At 44.1% G+C, this 22,134-nt stretch overlaps 1 protein-coding gene across 1 annotated transcript; it reads right to left on the bottom strand.

The window, feature by feature from the left end:
* Positions 1 to 61: 61 nt before the first annotated feature.
* On the bottom strand, positions 62 to 20,630 carry CTSZ (cathepsin Z). The gene is made up of 6 exons (XM_083146858.1): positions 20,451 to 20,630; positions 11,730 to 11,890; positions 9,545 to 9,724; positions 8,319 to 8,469; positions 6,260 to 6,425; positions 62 to 798 (listed from the first exon to the last, which is right to left on the bottom strand). Exons 1-6 carry the CDS (start codon positions 20,585 to 20,587, stop codon positions 685 to 687), a joined length of 909 nt encoding a protein of 302 aa, XP_083002984.1. The 5' UTR covers positions 20,588 to 20,630; the 3' UTR covers positions 62 to 684.
* Between the last annotated feature and the right edge of the window lie 1,504 nt (positions 20,631 to 22,134).

The raw sequence follows: 22,134 nt of genomic DNA, 5'->3' as shown, positions 1-22,134 counted from the left end.
ATTCAGTGTTCTTAACCGGTATCTTTATAAGCCTGGTAATATACAAGATACATACACTACATACTTATTAGAATTTTATTGGAAAGAGGTGTGATCTCCATGAAGCTGGGTCTTGGTGCTCTCCTTCTGTTCTGCTGGTCAGTACAGTGTAAAGAATAATTCAGTGTCTCTTAACACAAACAACTAAATGCCAAGATCTCTAGACTTGGTCTTCCTTTGTTAATGATTAACCCTTATGCTGGGCTTTTGTTTAGCCCGCTATATATATTATACAGTCTTAAATTCAATACCTGATAAAAGTTCTTCTTTTGAAACATATGGCTTCATATATTTATAAATCCTATCCAAAAACTGGTGAACAAATTATGATTGTCATATACGCTACACAAAAGTGAAGTTCCATTCATTTCATAAAAACAAATCCTCTTCTACACATGGATGCACCATTCCCATCCCTGCTGGTTACTGAGGCTTATGCTAACTGACATCTCTATCTCATTGGCTGCCTGGTCCAAGCTTTGGCAACTCCACCACACGACGTACATGCCGCGGATGTGACTCTGATTGGGTTTTGTAATGTTCATTCCTATTCCTTTCATTAGGCTTCTAGCAGCTTTTAAGCCTTTCATGTGATTTCTTCATTGACAGTGTGGTGATTTCAGCTGCTTCTGTGATAACATTATATCATGGCAGTATTACATCCCCATAGGCACAGTCTTCCTCAATGGCCAGGTTGTAATCCGCTCCTTTCCCTCCTTTGTATGTGCTGGTCACGATGCGCAGCCAGCCCTTCTCCCCCTGCAGGGAAATAATACATATGGTTGTCAATGATATACAGATGTGAGACTCTTCAAGGTAAGTATTGAAAGAAAAAAAAAAATGGATGCAGAGTGATCACCTATATGCCAGAGTGTGGCTGCACCCACCCAGCATCTTGTGCATTTAAATGTGTAAATGACCTTTTCACTGCAGTGCACTTATGTTACAGGTGGTATAAATGTGATGTGCACGTATTAAAACAAGGAATTTCTTTCATACAACATTTAAACCTGTCAGAATCCATATGGGGTATTCTCCTTCCATGGATTTGCATTGAGGGCATAGTATATGTGCATTACCAGTTAACTTTTCTTTAGGATGCTGAAATTCATTCCTTCTGCAATCTTTCTCTCTCTCTCCTACACCTTCATTAAAGCCAGAGTCATACGGGATAGGGGAAACAAAATATGGTTATTTCAAGTATGGTCATCGCCTGATCTCCTATGAGAACCCAATACCACCTTAATGCTGCTGTGTGTCAAAGTACCTAAAAAGAATCCCTCATGTGCTACATATACCCCTTTCACCTTGGACCCAGGTTCATGCCAGGTGGTGGCGTATGGACCTGGGTTGACATGCGGTGTGATAGTTTATAATCTGGATTGACCAACCGGGCAGTAAGAAGGTTTAAACCTGGGTTGCTCTCTGTAAAATGGGCGACCTGTGTTTAATGTGAAAGCGCCGGAGCTGGGTTGCACCCGGGATTGTAATCCCGGGTCCGACCTAGCTTTGCAATGTGAAAGGGGTATTTATGTGTCCATAAAGGCACTGTTGCATCAGAAATGCCTTGAGGGAACTGATTACTGGGAGGTGGTTGTGTACATATGTAGTTTCTTACCTGTCACATTTTAGGCCCTATGGCTTGGACCACACATAACAACCAAGAGGACCCCATGCAGCAGGACCCGCTTGGTGCAAGCAGGCTGTGTGGGGTCACACAAACAGTGCTGTGGCCGGATTCGGCCAATGCCGAGCAGATTTCAAGAGGAACACAGTGCGGCGCATACATACATTCTAATATGTGTGTTAAAATGCTGTCGAATGTCCGTCTTGTTCTATCGCAGCATGTTGGGGTAGCACCCATCAGCTGCATAGGAGCCTTTGTGCAGACTCTTTCCGGCCAAGTGGGTCCCTATATGTGTGAAACTGCACCTGCCATATGGCTAGTGCTAGTTTTCATGGTGAGAAGTATGGCATGTTGGTATTTCAGGCCTAATTACCCAGATATGGGCACCTTGATACTTGCACAGATGTATACCAGGGAAAGGTTTTGTATTGGAATTTGCATAAAAGGCAGACAGGCAACGGCAATTTTCTGTAAACATTGGGAACCTCGAGGTGTCTCTAATAGAGAAGACACGTGCTTATCCAAAAGGTGTATTAATGTTTTACACACCAAATAACCTTTGTAGAACTATAGCAATGATGGCTAACTTTGACACTCCATCTGTTGTTGAACTACACATCCCAGCATGCCCTGCATCAGTTTTACTATTTGTCCATGCTAAAACTGATGTAGGGCATGCTGGGATGTATAGTTCAACAGCTGGAGTGTCAAGGTTAGCCATCACTGAACTGGAGGCTAAGGGCCACATTCTCTAAGCTTCAAAAGTGATAAAATGGAGAGGGATAAACAGCCAGCCAATCATGGCAGGCAGGAGCTGATTGGCTGACTGTTTATCACTCTCCATCTTATCACTTTTGAATATAAAAGAATCTGACCCTAAATCTGATGAGCAGAAGAGATCTGTGGCAATCCAGCATCTTCCCCTAGAGCGCATTGAGGGTCTTAATCTGTCTGTACACATTAGTAGCCTCCTACACTCAGAAAATATAGATATAACAATTTTCACATAGGGCCACTCTGGGTACCACTCCCTGTACAAGAAAAAAACAGGGGGGATAGCAACATTGACCAAGGTCGTTGATGCTAATTAAAGAGGCGCAGCTGTATTTAGTTTGAAAAAATACATAGATAACTGCATCTCAATTAGATACATTTATTAAAATTATGAAGTGCACTTCATAATAAAATATATAGATAGACAGACAGACATACAACATTTAACATATAAGCTGGCAATAATTGATTAAAGAGGCTTAGGAATTGGCTCAGAATTCTTTAGGCAGTGATTTTATATATAGTTACCAGTCCCAGTCATGTGATCAGTCTCTTAGTAGCTAATTGCTACAATTTGTAATCCTGGCGTTTTGATCTGGATACAATGTCCCCATTGGTCTCAAATTACCAGGGATGCGCTCTGGAGCAATTAGAAAGGGTGATGAATATAGTAGGATCCACCAGAATGTGGGTGATTGAGTAGTGATGTTCTCACACAGCGGTGACTGGGCTGCAGTGCTTAAATACGCGTTTCTCCACCTCTGTTTGTGCAACTCAGCGGCTTCCTCAGATGACATGACCGGGACTGGTAACTATATATAAAATCACGGTACTTATGTAGTATCTGGGCTGCCGATTTTTTGATTGTATGCCTTAAGTTAAGGCATACAATCAGATGCGATGCGATATCGCATCGCATCGCATGCGACCATCGGATGCGATGACCCGATTTTTCCATAGGAATCAATGTTAAAATGGACTGAGTCCATTTTAACATGGAATTCAATGGGAAAAAGGGGTCCTTTTCATACCCCTACTATCCAAGTGGGCATGGAGTTGGATATAAACCTGTGGCGAGCGCAGCGAGCCACCGAGCCCGAAGCGTGGCGAGCGAAGCGAGCCCCGCGAGGGGACGGTATTCTGTGTCCCCTCGCGGGGCTCGCTACGCTCGCCACGCTTCGGGCTCGGTGGCTCGCTACGCTCGCCACAGGTTTATATCCAACTCCATGCCCACTTGGATAGTAGGGGTATGAAAAGGACCCCTTTTTCCCATTGAATTCCATGTTAAAATGGACTCAGTCCATTTTAACATTGATTCCTATGGAAAAATCGGGTCATCGCATCCGATGGTCGCATGCGATGCGATGTACCCGATTTAGAAATCGGCAGCCCAGATACTACATAAGTACCAAAATCACTGCCTAAAGAATTCTGAGCCAATTCATAAGCCTCTTTAATCAATTATTGCCAGCTTATGTGTTAAATGTTGTATGTTTGTCTGTCTTTTTATCTATATATTTTATTATTATGAAGTGTACTTCCAGAAATATATTGTTGTGAATTGTGGTATTTTAATAAATGTATCTAATTGAGATGCAATTATCTATGTATTGTTAATCAAAGTACACACCTTTGATAAAAAGTGGCAGCAGCAGTGTTTAGTGAGTACCACCAGTGCTGCTGATGTATCTCTAGGCCTGGGGTAGCCAACCCTAGTCCTCACTAGTTACCAACAGTTAATGTTTTCCATGTCTCCTCACAGAATCACAAGTGAGCTAATTAGCTCCATCTGTGGATCTTTTAAATTGTGGATCTCTTCAACCTGTGGCCCTCCGGATGTTGTGGAACTACATGTCCCAGCATGCCCTGACAGTTTTGGCACGCTCTTATAGGAAAAAATGTGGCAATGCATGTTGGAACATGTAGTTTCACAACATCTGGAGGGCCACAGGTTGAAGACCCATGCCCTATACCATGCATGTCCAAACTATGGCCCTCCAGCTGTTGTGAAACTACAAGTCCCATCATGCCTTGCCACAGTTTTGCTATTAGGGAATGCTAAAACTATGACAGGGATGTGTAGCTTCATAACAACTGGAGGGCCATAGTTTGGACATGCCTGCCCAATACAAACCTTGGTTCATGAACTGATCCATGGCTCCAGTGGCATTTCGAAAATATTGCAGCAAAATGCTCTGAAATTTCCAACATTTCCAGTAGTATATACTGCTGTGCATTTGTATAAAACCCACATGAACCCTTAAATTCATATACTGTATGCCTGTGTAAATCTAATACTAGCCTATGCCTCTCCGGCCATTTACCTCACCACACCGTGTTCTCCAGATTGGAGCTATTTAAATATATGCAAAACCCAATTTATTGGTTCTGTAGGAGTGAGTGTCAAATATTCCAGGGTTCTAATCATGGGAAGTGGAATGCTGTAATGACAGAGGGGGATTATTTTGGGTCCTACAAGAGTTGGCCTGCCTTCCTTTAAGTCTGCAGGGGCAAATGTTAAAGATGGCAGCTCCTACAGCCTAATTCTGGAACAATATTCAGGGACTGTAGTCCTCGAAATCAGTTTTAACACTTCCACCCAATCCTATCAGTTCTATGTTAGTTTTGCCAGGCAAAACTGGCAGTGTGTGGTCAAATGGAGGGGGAAGATATGAGTGGTTAATTGTCTCCTGGCAACATACTTCTAGAAAGGAACAAAGTAAACAAAAGGGTACAGAGCCAGACCTGGACAATTTAGGCAAATTTTCCGTGTGCACATGAAAAAGGGGCGGTTTCATGAGAGGAAGTTGCTCAAGCAGTGCTCCCCTCCCCCAATTGTGTTGTGCTCCCTATCCAACACAGCTTCAGCCTTCCCCCTGTATCTCACAGCCCACACCAGTCCAGTCGGTACTTGTGTATTATCTGGGCGCCCGATTTTTTCATCGCATGCCACTACTTAAGGCATGCAATGCTTCATTGTAAAGACCCAATTTTTAATTTTATAGTCACCCATGGGTGATTTCATACCCCCACTATTCAACTACGCATGGAGTTGATTTTATATAGTGTGGCGAGCGCAGCGAGGGGACGCGGAATACATGTAAAGTAATATAGTGTGGCGAGCGCAGCGCGCCCCACGAGGGGACGCGGATTACTTTACATGTATTCTGCGTCCGCTCGCCATGCTTCGGGCACTATATAAAATCAACTCCATGCGTAGTTGGATAGTGGGGGTATGAAATCACCCATGGGTGACTATACAATTGAAAATCGGGTCTTTACAATGAAAAATCGCAAGGCATAAATTGTATGCCCCTATATTGCATGCGATACAATGAAAAAATCGGGTGCCCCGATATTACACAAGTACCGTCCAGTCTGCACATGATGACCCAAGCATTGGCCTATAATGGCCTATGTCCAGGGTTGGCTCAGGAAGGGCAGAAAAGCTCATGTAAAACTCATGTTCTGTATTGAATAAGTCTATACTCTATCTTCTGCCTAGTAACCGTGGTGCTGCTGCAGCATCTACACAAGCCAACCACATACAAAGTGTTCCTGTGGATGTGAGGAAGCCTGGTATTGGCAGCAGCTCTCCACATGGGAAATCCCAGAGGCCAATATATAAAACAAACCCCCAGACATTGGAGCAGCGTAAGCCCATCTTGCCACACCATCCAAGTAAGAAGCTTTAAAAAAATATAAGTAAGCCACAATATTAAACAGGTCATATTACAACCTTGTATAAGTCAGCATTAATCACGACAATATATAGGTGAAACAGTGACTTTGGGAGGGAATAAGAGTAATGTTTCTCACCCAAGGCTCTCCCCAGGAGTTACGGACTACCCAAAACTCCACTCCATTTTCATCCAGTCCCCAGCCGGCCACAGAGACAATATGATTCACCATTGGCGTTGGCTGGTACTCTGAATACAACCCTCCAGTGTAAGCATCCAGCTTTTCCGTGGCCATTATCCCACAGCTGCAAAACACAAGATATCATCATGCTGTATTACTCTGTATGTAAGTGCTCGCTGCAGTATAAATGTCAGTATGGAATGGTCTGTCTTGTGTCATTTGAGTAGGATAAACAAATTGATTATTAAGCTATTACATGTGTTCTATGTAGGCTTACCATATTGTTCCTTCAAAACGGGACACTTCTGAATTACACAGGTTCTGTGGCTGCTTAAAATCAGGTAGAGTGCAGGTTTGAAGTCAGCCAGCCACAAAACCTGTATAATTCATGAGTGCCTTGGTTTAAAGGGATCGTATGGTAAGCTTAGTTACATTATATGGAATTCACAGCATATTTAAGTATGTACCTCTTATAAATTGGAATGACCAAACTAATGTATTTACCAAGGTATTTGTTCAAATATTCTTATATTTCTATTATAACACTTTAATTAAAAGTGGCTATTACATCTTGATATGGATGTGGCATTTACTGCCTTTGAATACTTTTAAGTGAGATAATCAGCCAATTAAAAATATATATAATTATTCAATTATATGTAAATAATATTTAATTCACTGCAGTAAAAACAACGATGCGGCTGTCATTAATAAGCATTTAGTAGGCAGATATATTTTTAGGAGAACATGTACTGTACGTAGTCCGATCAGTGACCTCTCTATCCAGCTTACCATTCTGAATAGGACAATTTTGGACTTTTTTATGGGGTATTCAAACCCGGCTGCTATTTTCGCCAGGGGGAAATAGCGACCGTTACAGACATTCAATGTGGACTCCGTTCTTTCGACTGGCGGAATATATTCCACCAGTCGGAAAGTCCAGGCATCGGCAAAAACAGGCGCTGGATTCACCAATCCAGCAGCCGTGTCCAACAATACAGATTCACCTCCATAGAGAGACAAACCTGTTGCAGGTGAGTCCAGGACAGGATTGAATACTGTCTGTAGGAAATTTTCTGAATTTTTTTTTTGTGGGATGACCACAAAAGGTAAGTATCCTTATCTCTGGTACCTGCTGTGGTCCAATCATTTCTGACCACAAAACCAGTCCCCATAGGACACAGTAGCCAATAGCAGACTCTGTCTCCAGTCAATTGAATCAGTGGGGGGATTTGTCGTCTCTGCCATGGCCCCACCCGAGCTATGGCTGTCTCCTCCGGTGCTCAGCCAGTGGGCAGTGGTAGGCAGCAGCATGTCAGTGCGTCCAGCGGGTGCTGGCGCCCACATAGACCCCACTGTGACTTGCTCCCCCAAGCGGCAGCTGGGGCTGCCTTACAATAGTTATACCACTGAGTGACAGCCATTAATATTTATCTTTTTAAACTGGTCTTGAAACTCTGGGAGATTACACTAAAGGAGCGTAGAAACTTACAGATTTATCTGTCGAATCTATCTGGTGGGAACAAAAACCTGGAAATGTATGGGAGCATATGACAATCAAAAATTTCGACCCAAATGCAGGAAAACAGGAAAAAATATATTCTTTGATAAATTTGTTATATTAGAATGATTTAAACAATTTGTCTGACTGATCACTGTCTGTTTTCAAGTGTTTGGGAACTATTTTTTGATTGTCATTTGCTCCCATACATTTCCAGGTTTTTGTTCCCACCAGATAGATTGGACAGATAAATCTGTACGTGTGTACGCAGCTTACATCTAGTTTGTTGGCTTTGCCTGGGCAGTATAAGTATGCCTGGCACAAGTTAAGTTACATGAATGGCAGAATTTAGACGTTCTGCTGTTATTGGTGCTGGCTGGCAGTACAGGTTTTGGTATTAGTGAAATCACTGAGGCATAAAAACACAGATGACTGAGCTCACATGATGTCTGTCTCCCATGTGTAGGTGTGTAGAGCCATACACATGATTTTGAATTGTATTTATGTACTGGTCACCTGATTGGTCCATTCTTGTAGATCTCGGCCATCATTTTTTCCCGTCCACTGACCGATCCAAAGTCGCTGACTTTCCACAGGGTGTAATTAGACAGGAAGGAGCATTGTTGGAAAGTGACACAGGTACCACACTGGTTAAATTTGTTGCACTCTGAAGTATAAAACAAAGATGCATACATTAATAAAGTGTTCTGTACATGTCCTCCTGCTAAATTAACTAAATAAATAAGTTTTCTTTCTATCTTCTTTCTGTGCTTTTAGTCATGTTTTTATATCATAAGGCAGTGCTGTCTGTTTCACAGCTCATGGATATTACTCAGCGATACTGACCTTATGAACCCTAGTACTTTATGAATATTAGTCTAGAGCAGGGGTTCTCAAATTTGGTCCTCAGTACGGATTCAGTATTGAATCCCGGCGGTCAGGATCCCGGCGTTCAGAATCCCGACGCCGGAATCCCGTCAGCCGAAATGCCTATAAGGGGGGGACGTGGATCGCCCCCCCTTGCGGGCTCGCTGCGCTCGGCACGCTATTTTATTCTCCCTCCAGGGGTGTCGTGGACACCCCAGGAGGGAGAAAGTGTCGGCATTTCGGCGGTCGGGATTCCGGCGTCGGGATTCTGAACGCCGGGATCCCGACCGCCGGGATCTTAACTGCATCCCCTCAGTACTTCACATAGGTCACGGTTTCCAGGTCACCCGGCAGGTGCACTGGTGCATTAATTACTAATTGACACATTTTAAAAGACCCACAGGTGGAACTAATTATTTCACTTGTGATTCTGTGAGGAGACCTGCAAAACATGCGCTGTGCGGGGTCCTGAGGATTGAGTTTGAGAAAACACGGGGTGATTTTATCCCTATTTCTAAGCGATCTGACTAGATCACTAAGAAATTAAGTACACATCACTCATGTGTATGTCCCCAAGCGATGGCAATGCGCGGTCCTGTATCTCACCATCGTCTGACTACATTTATACTACACGCAGAATAAATCTAGTCAGATCGCCAGTGTTCTCAGCAGCTAACACTGGTCAGCACAGATCGCTCAGCACACATCACTGGTGCATTGCATGTGTGCTGAGCGATCTGTGCTTAAGCACTTCGCTAAGCACAGAAGCTCCGTCATCCTGTGTGTAGGCTTTAGACTGCACTCTACCATGTGGAGTCAACAAGAATACTTTTCAATTTGATCCTGACCTGATAGTCTTACATCGCTTCTCTTACCCTGGTCCTTGGCTTGGTAATTGTTGCAGGTCTCATCAGGGATTCCATGCTCGTGGGCATAATCCCAGACCCCTACATGGTCCCCACCCTCACAGGATCCCGCATTTCCACAGTCAATCACATTCTGAACAGACAGGTATGCAGAGGGCCATGCCCCTTTCCTCTTGATATTAATTCGGTCTGCGACAGAAGATAAACATTAATATTTTCTGATTTCATCATATGCAATTTTGTCATGCAAGGTATTGTGCCTTAATTAAAAATATATATTTTTAATGTGATAAGTGTAGCTCAATAGAGTTCATATAATAACATTGCATGTATTGCAAAATTGACGCATTGATCTGTGAACAGTAATAACATATGTCTCATTCTTGTATTTGGCACTTGAAGGCTCTTAATATTTTATATCAGATATTATGATTCTACTTATGCAGAGGCCACAAGAATTTTTCTAGCATTGTGTGGAGGCCACCGGAATGTTCCCTGCATTGTGTGGAGGCCACCGGAATGTCCCCTGCATTGTGTGGAGGCCACCAGAATGTTATCTCTTTTTTTTTTTTTATTGAATTTTTATTGAGATTATATTTGAAACATAAGACATATAGATAGTTAAACAAAAGTGTCAATATCAATTATGAACAGAGCAAGAAAGATAAAAAATAAAAAGGTAAATAAAATATAACAAATACAAAAAAAAATAAGAATAAAAAAAAAAAACACCAAAAAAAGGGGAAAATGTACATAAAGCACATGCGGAATATGTCAGGTATGTTCTATTAAGACAAAGTTACAACAGTAGTTATCGGTTGTGTGATATTTCTAGGCGAGTTCAATACTGAAAGGTCAATAGAGGTGTTGCGGCCACATGGATGTCCTTCCATTTCCCTATATTCCGTCCATCTGAACCATTTGATGTGGATTGAGGACGCTTTAGGGGAATAATCTACATCAGATGTATCGAATAGGAAATGCTTATGTATCTTATTTTCAATCATTTGTATACTAGGAAGATCCGGGGACTTCCAAAATTGGGCGATGGAAGCTTTAGCCGCCAACAGGATATGCCCGAGGAGGTATCTGTCGCTAGCTGGTAGTATCCCTGGATAGTAGTGGAAGAGTGCAACGAGAGGGTTCATAGGTATGGGTTGATGAAGTACTTTAGTTATAAGATGAAAGACCTCTCCCCATAAGGGGCTCAAGGCCGGGCAGGACCAGATGATGTGTAAAATAGACCAGAATGTTATCTCTATTGTATGCAGACCACCAGAATGTTCCCTGCATTGTGTGAATGTAACCAGAATGTTCTCTCCATTCTGTGGAGGCTACCAGAATGTTATCCCTATTGTACCCATACCACCAGAATGTTCCCTGCTTTGTGTGGAGGCCACCAGAATGTTCCCTGCATTGTGTGGAGGCCACCAGAATGTTCTCTTCATTCCGTGGAGGCCACCAGAAAGTTATCTCTATTGTATTCAGACCACCAGAATGTTCCCTGCTTTGTGTGGAGGCCACCCGAATGTTATCTTTATTGTATACAGACCATCAGAATGTTCCCTGCTTTGTGTGGAGGCCATCAGAATGTTATCTCTATTGTATGCAGACCACCAGTATGTTCCCTGCTTTGTGTGGAGGCGACCAGAATGTTATCTCTATTGTACCCAGACCACCAGAATGTTCTCTCCATTCTGTGGAGGCTACCACAATGTTATCTCTATTGTACCCAGACCACCAGAATGTTCCCTGCATTGTGCGAAGGTAACCAGAATGTTGTCTGCATTGTGTGAAAGCCACCACAATGTTCTCTCCATTTTGTGGAGGCCACCAGAATGTTTTCTGCATTAGAATGCTCTCTGAATTGGCCTCCATACAGTGAACATTTGAGTGGCCGCTCAAATGTTCACTGTATGGAGGCCAATTCAGAGAGCATTCTAGTCTCTCTGAATTGTATACACGCCACCAGAATGCCCTCTGCATTGTGTAGAGGCCTGTGATGGATCGAGGGGGTACCGCCATTTCTTAAGTCAAGCTATACCTTTTCCCTCACACAAATAAAAGTAAATATGTGATACTTTTATAGTCTTTCACATTTTACCCAGTGTCACAGAGCAATGCCAAGTAGTCAAAGTAAGAGTAAGATTGAATGGCATATGGCCAACTTTATGTCAGATTATATTTATCTCACCTGCCATAGCGCTGGTACTCCCATGTGCCCAGCATGACCCACAGTACTGCGGGATGTGCTGATTCCGTGTTGAGCTGACAAAGTTAGTTCCATTGACGCTGCGCCAGTCCCAGACCTTTGGTAGACTTTGTACAGGTATGTATTCATGTGGCCGTGGGTAGCTAATGCAGATGAATATTAAAATTACCATTACATTTCTACTAAAAGAAGGCTTGCTTCCAACATATAAAATCTAACAGCAGAATACTTGTAAGACCAGCGCCTGTATCCATTTCATATGCAATATGCATTATTCGGTTGTTAGCAGATTAGATACAATGTGGGCTTGATCTGAGAAACTGAGAACCAGCGAGAAGCATTATGCCATCTGAATTATCATAGCCACACCGGCTGTAATGCTGGGACTGTGGCTAATCACGCATTCACTGGCTTACAAAACAGGTTTATTTGATTCAGCGCTGCCCTTTGCTAATAATAAATGGGAGTTAAAAAAAAAAAACATTTATTGTGTAACTGAAAACTTACCACCAGCGTTTACCACCAGTTCTGCACTTTGAACCTGTATACTTGAGAACATGTGTTTTTATCTACATACACTTTAAAACAATCGTTGCTGTTCTGGGTGCGGATCATTTGGATGTCAACACAGTCAACATGGACACAGGGTAAAGTGCATTGCGTCTCCCCGCATGGCTCGCATGCTTCAGGACACTTGTAGGGGTACCTCAGGTTGGCGGTTCAGGACCAATTAAAATTTTGTTATGACCAATATAACTGCAAAACCAGTGCAGGTGGCTGCCTTGCATAACATATGTGAACAAAACAGAAGCAAATCCCGTCCCTCACCACATAACGGACCCTAAGGATGACATATAAACACAATGTAATAATTGTGGCTTGGAAAATTTTATGATGATCTAGGGCACCATGATTCAAAACAGTTTGCGAACCACTGGACTATGGTGATAATATCAAGGGGTCTAAGTATGGATAGTCTAATGGTTAGCATTACTGCCTCACAGCACTGAGGACATGGGTTCTATTCCCACCATGGCCCTAACTGTGCGGAGTTTGTATATTCTCCCTGTACTTGCGTGGGTTTCCTATAAATATTGTTCACCACAAAAAAAAAAATATTAACAGTTTTTGGGGTGTCATTTTCTATTTTTCATCAAATAAGACCGCGATTATTGCAAACGTTTTATTTGTATGCCACGCCACAGGCAAGTAGCTTGCACTACATGGACACACTAACTACGTATTAACCCGCTGGCTGTGACTACTAAATACTAACCGCGTGTGATTGATCAAAGAAATAGCAGACTCTTATCATTGAGCCCCTGATATATTGCAGAAATTAAGAAAGATACGATTATTATATTTTAGGATTGTTTTCATTAATAATAATCGTGATATTTTATACTATTATTACGTATTAAATTGTAATTTACCTTTTTTTGTAGCGCTGTCATTTTACGTCATTATTTATGAAAGTGGAGTATGTCAAATCCAAAATAATATGTGGCTAAATCAGTGCACTTGTCATTAATGGAAGTGGGGTAAATGTAATGGGGTCCTCGTGTCATTGGGGCTGTATTTGCTCTCATTGGACAGCGCAAATTAAATCCCATTTTGAGGATGATGAACAATGCAGTTTCCAGTCTCTGGATAACACATACGACATCATTTTTTTATTTATGTTTATTATGGAATAAAACATAAACATAGGGGGTTATTCAAGTTTGCATGCGCAGGTGGGCATCTGCGCATGTGCAGATGTATGGTGCGTGCACCCATGGCGAACTTTTGTTTCGCCGGGTGTACGCTCCCATGTTGGTGTGTGGGGGGTGGGCCCCGGGCTTCCTCATTACCATATGAGAACACCCAGCGTTCCATGGGCGTTCTCATGGTAATGAGGCCGTGACGCGGGGGGGGGGGGGGGGGAGGCAGAAGGTATCATTGGATGTCAACTGCCCGCCCATATCCGTGCCAGCGAGCACGCATATGTAAGTGACTTAAAAGTCTCCGACCATCGAAAGATGCGGGAGGTTACCCGCAGGAATACGAATGGATGTTTATTCTAAACATCCATTCACAGCCTGTGCGGGCGAACCCGCGCTGCAAGGTGGGAGGCGGGGTTTCTTGGATTTGCAAGGCTGCGAATTCGCAGCCTTTCGAATCAACCAGAATAACCCCCATAATTTCATCAAGATAAAGCTTACCTCTACAAATAGGTATTTCACATTACCTGGCTTTATTTCAGCAGTTGTGCTAATGATTAGCGACCTAACCTGTTCCTAAACCATACAAAGAGTTTGCAGATAATTCTTATATCTCAGGGACTGTATGTGTTTCTAATGAATGTTTCTTATAATGGCCTACACACATAGTGATCCCTGGGCAATTTCTAAGTGATCTCACTAGGTTGCTTAGAAAATTCGGTACTTGTGAGTTATCTGGGCGTCCGATTTTTTGATTGTATGCCTTAAGTTAAGGCATACAATCAGATGCGATGCGATACGATATCGCATCGCATCGCATGCGACCATCGGATGCGATGACCCGATTTTTCCATAGGAATCAATGTTAAAATGGACTGAGTCCATTTTAACATGGAATTCAATGGGAAAAAGGGGTCCTTTTCATACCCCTACTATCCAAGTGGGCATGGAGTTGGATATAAACCTGTGGCGAGCGTAGCGAGCCACCGAGCCCGAAGCGTGGCGAGCGAAGCGCGCCCCGCGAGGGGACGGTATTCCGTGTCCCCTCGCGGGGCTCGCTACGCTCGCCACGCTTCGGGCTCGGTGGCTCGCTACGCTCGCCACAGGTTTATATCCAACTCCATGCCCACTTGGATAGTAGGGGTATGAAAAGGACCCCTTTTTCCCATTGAATTCCATGTTAAAATGGACTCAGTCCATTTTAACATTGATTCCTATGGAAAAATCGGGTCATCGCATCGCATCCGATGGTCGCATGCGATGCGATGCGATGTCCCGATCCGACCCGATTTAAAAATCGGACGCCCGGATAAAGCTGGGTACACATATATACAATCGTCGGGCCGTTCTTCCAATCTGGGGGCAAACGGCCGTTCGATTGTATAGGTGTGTACGCTGTCCCAATTGCTGCTGTGCGACCGATAAACGGCCAAAAACGCTCTTGGCCGTCCACGGTCGGTCGGTCGAAGGTTCTTTGCTGCTTAATATTTCATCCGACAGGACGGCTCCATATCGGAACAAAAGTGAAGTGTGTACGCACGTTCGATCGATATGCTTGACAGTTTGACAAAGCACGGTGGTATGCTGCATTATGAGAGACCCTGTAACCCTTTGCCTGCTGTTTTAACTAATGTGTGTATAATGCCTCACTGCTCAACACTTTAGACGCATCACTTTAAGACATTAATCAATGTTGAAGTTTTAATAGAGTGGGCTGGAAGCTCTTTTCAGGGCACCATACACACTATTAAAACTTCAACATTGATTAATGTCTTAAAGTGATGCGTCTAAAGTGTTGAGCAGTGAGGCATTATACACACATTAGTTAAAACAGCAGGCAAAGGGTTACAGGGTCTCTCATATACTTCTTCTTGTGATTGTTTGGACGGGAGTACATCGGACGTCGCAAGTAAAATTGTACATATGTGTACGCGCAGAACGGTCGTATGTTTTGGACGGCCGAACGTGTATTCGGTCGATCGAACGGTCGCAAGAAAAAGGAAATTGTACATATGTGTACCCAGCTTTACTCACAAGTACCGAAAATTCCCCCACATCACTGTGTGTAGGGGCATAGCGATAGGCTGGATAAATCTAATGTATAATCACCGGTGTCAGGGTCAGACCGATAGCTCAGCGGTACATCGCCATGCAGCGCTGTGTGCTGAGCATTCTAGCATTGCTCGGAACGCTCATCTCCCCGTGTGTAGGCCCCTTAAGGAAAATTGGTACTTGTGTAGTTTCACGGCGCCAGCATGCGTCTGAGTCTGAGTTAAACTCAACTCCATGCCAACATGGATAGTGGAGGTATGAACTATCCACGTCTGAGTCCCCTTGCGGGGCTCGCTTGGCTCGCCCACGCTGCGGGCTTAAAATCAACTCCATGCCAACATGGATAGTGGAGGTATGAACTATCCATGTTGGCATGGAGTTAAGTTACTTTTTTTAACATAGTTTGTGGCGAGCGTAGAACCCGGAAGTAGCCAGGCGCCGTGAAACTACACAAGTACCGGAAAATTTGTAGTGTTAACAGAAGTGCTCCTTAAAACCACTTAATGTTTCAAGTGACTGGTGCTATGTTAGTGATTGTGCAGGGAAATTCCAGGCCTTATTGCACAATGCAGTCTTGTGATTGGTGACTAATACGTTTGTGGAAGTATTTTGTTTTGGGTAAAATATATTAATACAGCTTATATATACATATATTGCTGTACAGGAGCTGTAGCCCACACAACTAATCAGATGTCTATTTTCTTTCTAAGTGGGGTTTAACATAGTAATAATCTGGATTTTAAGGATAACCAGCTACAACATGCCTAATGTGTCCGTCACAGACACAGGGTGGGATAATATGCCATCATTAACGCAAGGGACAGCTCTTGCTATAAGAGATGTCCCTTGCAATGCGGCGCCGGTGCTGGACTTCCGGTTCTGAGACCCGGGAGTCCGTCTGTGCAGAGCATCGGAGCCGGCCGCAGGGCATGCTGGGAGGGATTCGTGACGGATCCCTTACACAGTGCTGTGGTAAGAAGCACATAGGCTTCTGCACGGAATTGACAGCTTTATTATATAGCTTCCCTTCTGGACCTACAGTACAAGCTATGCTATTACTGGTGCCTGTCCTTGTGTTTCCCTCCTATATCCCTATATATTGTAAGCTTGCAGTAGGGCCCTCCTACCTCCAAGTCTGTCTGTTGTTACCCAGTTTGTTTTATCTCTGTTTACAATTGTAAAGTGCAACGGCATCTGCTGCGCTATATAAGACACTGTAAATAAATAATAAATACCTCTGTGCACTGCTGCCACTCTGCACACCCTAGTGGTGGTAACAATGAGGGATCTGCTCTATCTGTGCACTGCTGCCACTCTGCACACCCTAGTGGTGGTAACAATGAGGGATCTGCTCTATCTGTGCACTGCTGCCACTCTTCACACCCTAGTGGTGGTAACAATGAGGGATCAGCCCTATCTGTGCACTGCTGACACTCTGCACACCCTAGTGGTGGTAACAATGAGGGATCTGCTCTATCTGTGCACTGCTGCCACTCTGCACACCCTAGTGGTGGCAACAATGAGGGATCTGCCCTATCTGTGCACTGCTGCCACTCTGCACACCCTAGTGGTGGTAACAATGAGGGATCAGCCCTATCTGTGCACTGCTGCCACTCTGCACACCCTAGTGGTGGTAACAATGAGGGATCTGCCCTATCTGTGCACTGCTGCCACTCTGCACACCCTAGTGGTGGTAACAATGAGGGATCAGCCCTATCTGTGCACTGCTGCCACTCTGCACACCCTAGTGGTGGTAACAATGAGGGATCAGCCCTATCTGTACACTGCTGCCACTCTGCACACCCTAGTGGTGGTAACAATGAGGGATCAGCCCTATCTGTACACTGCTGCCACTCTGCACACCCTAGTGGTGGTAACAATGAGGGATCAGCCCTATCTGTGCACTGCTGCCACTCTGCACACCCTAGTGGTGGTAACAATGAGGGATCAGCCCTATCTGTGCACTGCTGCCACTCTGCACACCCTAGTGGTGGTAACAATGAGGGATCAGCCCTATCTGTGCACTGCTACCACTCTGCACACCCTAGTGGTGGTAACAATGAGGGATCAGCCCTATCTGTGCACTGTTGCCACTCTGCACACCCTTGTGGTGGTAACAATGAGGGATCTGCCCTATCTGTGCACTGCTGCCACTCTGCACACCCTAGTGGTGGTAACAATGAGGGATCAGCCCTATCTGTGCACTGTCACCACTATATACACCCTAGTGGTAGTGAAACGATGTGCATGTGAACTTCCAGGTAGACAATTGTGATAAGGGGTCTATTCATCTAGACCACATGTCACTGATCTTATCAAGTTAACTTATGCAACTCTCTAGGGTTCTATACTCTTCTAAAAAAACTTTTGCTGCTAGTAATGGTTATCTGTGAAATGGGTATATTTGGACATCGTGGACGCCACAGCAGTGGCGTAATTTTGTCACAGTTGCCCCGAGGCAAGATATTGGTGCCCCCCCCCCAACCTTATATAATATAATAGTGTATGTGTCTTTTCTGAAATATGTGTTTTATACAAACACACACGAGAGAGAGAGAACACATATATATTTCAGAAATCAGCTACAGAAGGGATATCAATTGCTTTCAATTAACTGATTTAAACTAGCAGGGGAGGAGCCCGGCAGCAGATGACTCCATTGCCTCCCAGAGTTCTGCCCCTGCACCACGGTCATCACCCCATGCTATCAAGATGCTGTAAACTGGGCCACAAGAGAAGTCAGGTACTTCCTCATCTTTGAGGCCACCACTTACGCTGCGGAACTTACATAGCATAATCGTTCCTTCGTGGGCTCGCTTCGTTCGCCACACTTCAGGCTCGGTGGCTCGCTACACTACACTCGCCACATCTTTATTAAAGGTAATACCGTGGACACAGGAGGGTGGCGAGCACATGGTGGTGAGCAATTGCTTTCTAAATGGTGGCCGCAAAGATAAAGAAGTAACAAAATCAATAATTACCCTGCAGTATCCCTGTTGTTAAATCAGAAGAAGTGGTTATAACCCTTATCTGGCAAGTGGCAGGCCAGAGAAAGGGGTTCTTTTTACTTTGTAGAGCACTAATCTGTGGCTGTTATCAGTAAACTGAGCAGAGAGTTTGTTCATAAAAATCATCCTGTCACTGTATGAACAGACACACTTTCTACCTGGACAGTTTTTCCAGTTGATTAAGCAGCTATGTTGGGAAGCAGGTTAGAGAAATAGCAAGTGGCAATTATTAATCTTCCATGTAAACTATGGTCAAATGACTTGTGAGTGTACAAGTCTGCCCAGGACACAATAACACTGACTGTTACTGTGTTGTTTTCTTCTACCTTCTGTCTGTTTGCGCAGGGAGATGTTCGTTTTTGTATGTTATTTAAAATATTTAAATGTGGTTTACAAATGTTTTCTTTATGCATCAATGGATAAAGAAACTATTTATGTTCGCTATATCTGCGTCCATTAATAACACACAAACCTGTTTTTACTACTTTTTTCCTAAATTCAGTATAAAAGCTTACAGGGAAAAGCATTTAAAAAGTGGGTACTTGTTTCCTAGCACGGCGCCCGTCGTAGGTGATCGCATACCTTAAGTTAAGGTATGCGATGGACGTGACCGACGCGATTTCAGGGCTATTTATAGCCTTTTCCCCGACAATTAAGAAATCACGTCCATCGCATCCATCACATGCCTTAAGTTAAGTGATGGATGCGATTTTACATCTGGAACAATGTTAAATGGGCCAATGGACCCGATTTTTCATTGTATACCCAACCTTATGGGTATTTTACATGAGAAATGCCCCCCCCCCACCCCATTGTTAACGCCACCCCACGATGAATGTCAACCCGAAGCGTGGCGAGCCTGCGCGGGGTGGTGGTACGCGTCCTCCGACCTTTTCATACCCCCACTATCCACGTCGGCGTGAAGTTGATTTTATATAGTGTGTCGAGCCACCGAGCCCGAAGCGTGGCGAGGGGACGCGTAATACCTGTGAAGTAATGCACGTTCGCTCGCCACGCTTCGGTGGCTCGCTGTGCTCGCAAAACACTATATAAAATCAACTCCACGCCGACGTGGATAGTGGGGGCATGAAAAGGTCAGAGGACGTGTACCGCCGCCCCTCGAAATGGCGTTGATCGTGGGGTGGCGTTAACAATGGGGGGGGAGAGGGCATTTGACCCATCAGGGTTGAGAAACAATAAAAATTGGGGTCTGGGGGCCATTTAACATTGGGGCCAATGTAAAATCGGGTCTCAGGGACCATTTTACATTGATTCCAATGTAAAAATCACGTTCATCGCATCGATTTGGTTGCATGCGATGCGATCGACGCTATTTCGGGGGGTCCCGATGGACACAATTTTTATGCTAGGAAACAAGTACCAAAAAGTGTCTGTGTACATTATTTTTTCCACACAGTGTATCAAAATGTAAGTACTGTTTGCATACACAAAACACATATAAACATAACTATACTAGACGTAAGATTCTCAATTTCAAAGTACCATGTCATTTAGTAATGACCTTTTCTTTCTGATTTCAAATGGGTTATATTTTGCCTTTAACAACCCTCCCTGATTATATATAGATTGTAAGCTTGCAGCAGGGCTCTCCTACCTCCAAGTCTGTCTGTTGTTACCCAGTTTGTTTTATCACTGTCTACTATTGTAAAGCGCAATGGAGACTGCTGGGCTATATAAGAAACTGTAAATAAACAAATAAATAAATTATCTGTAAGCTTCGCTTTTTGTCCTGTGGATGTGCAGTATATGTGAAACTGCATTCTGGTTCTTTTACTTTTTAAAAGCCTGTTGTAAGCACCACTACAACATCATGATCAGAGTACTGTACATATTTGTTTTTGTTATACATAAGGAATATCCTTTGTCTCACATGTATGACTGAAATTATATACACTAACTGGGCGGGCAGCATTTCCTACCTCACACTAAAGGTCCTCCTGGCTGCTGGTTTGTAGCAGTTCTGTCCCTTCTGGAAATAGAGCCCCCCACTGACCAAGCAGATGAGGGTGAACAGCAGGAGAGGTCTGAGCATGGCGGAGTACAGAGAGAATCTCATGTGATAGCCAGGAAGGGAACAGCATATAAACAGTCAGGAGACACTTCCTCTTATGCTGACTCACTAGCAGATTTTTTTTTTTTTGTACTTTAAAGTGACAGTAGGAAATGGCAACGAGGGGGAAGGGGGGGGGGGGGGTTGTAAAGCCAGGGCGGTGACTGCTATTCACAAACTCAGCTGTGAGTAGTACATAACACAATGCCACACTGTGTAGCACTGATCCCGTTACTTACTGCCCTGCTCCATGCATGGTTTTCTATCTGGAACTGCTGTACGCAAAGCCATTTCACACTAATAGAACATCAAAATGATCGTTATATTATAAGGCACCACAAAACCCTGCAGTAACACACACAGTCTGGATTTCAATACTTGCACATTTCTGATGACGTGATTGCAGCAGGTGCCGGATGACTCTGACAGTCAGTACTTCGACATCGGAATCTCAACTGTTTTAATGCCCGACAGTCGGGATCCCGACTGACAGGCGTGCGAAGGGAGCCACCATGCCTGCAGCGTGGCGAGCGTAGCAAGCCCGCAAGGGGCTTCTTTGCGCTCACCCCCCTGTCGGAGTACCGGAAGTCGGGATTCAGATGTCGGGATACTGACCGTCGGTATCCCGATTGTCGGACCGCGATACCACACCTGATTGCAGCTTATACCTCTTTCATACCAGAAATGCAGGGACAATCCCAGGTTGGGCCCCGTTTACACGTGCTTTTGAAGCAGGGACATCCCGGGTCGGCACCTTTCATGCTGAACCTGGGATGACCCTGCATTTCTATGAGAATGTAATTAGAAATTGACTTTTTTAGGCCCACAAAGATTGGGTCATTAGAGAGATAGGGAGGGGAGAGGGGCAGAGGGTTAGCGGAATGTCAGGCCTTTGCAGGATTTCAGGGGTTAAATAGCACTGCTGTGGTCTGTTGTGTCTTCGTGCACGCTGATGCCTCTGCACGTCTCTGGAAATCCACAAAAACAGGAAGTTGCCCTGCATAGCCAATCAGCATCAGCAGAGGCAACATGGGAAGGAGGGACATGTCCCTGCACCTTTCATGCCAGCCAGTTGACCTAATTGCAGATGTGGTGCATGCACGTCACACTTAACTTCCACAAAGTGCGTCCCTGATCACAGTGTGCACCATGCATATTTGGCGTGAGGTGCAGAGCATGCGTCAGGAGAGAAGAGGAACAAACATGGAGACAGGGTTGTCAGCCAGTGGCATGATGATGGAACTGCAGCCCAAGCATTGACTTGGGGGAGCTGGCGCTGTGGGTGCACATGGTCTGGCCATCTGTATGTAATCTGCTGAAAATGTCCCTTCAAAACCTTCTGCCACCTTGAAGGAGACAGATGCTAGTGGTCCTACTGGGTAGCGTATAACCCTACCCAGAAGTTTCAGATTACGGGTAGCGGGTATATATATATATATATATATATATATATATATATATATATATATACACATACATACATACATACATACATACATACATACACCCACACATCCCTGAGGACACTCAAAACAATTGCTGGATATTACCAT

This window comes from Crinia signifera, chromosome 6 (genome assembly GCF_055691185.1).
Source record: "Crinia signifera chromosome 6, ASM5569118v1, whole genome shotgun sequence".
Classification (NCBI taxonomy): domain Eukaryota; kingdom Metazoa; phylum Chordata; class Amphibia; order Anura; family Myobatrachidae; genus Crinia; species Crinia signifera.
Note: the sequence above shows the minus strand (reverse complement) of the source record. Positions and strands in the feature narration are given on the sequence as shown.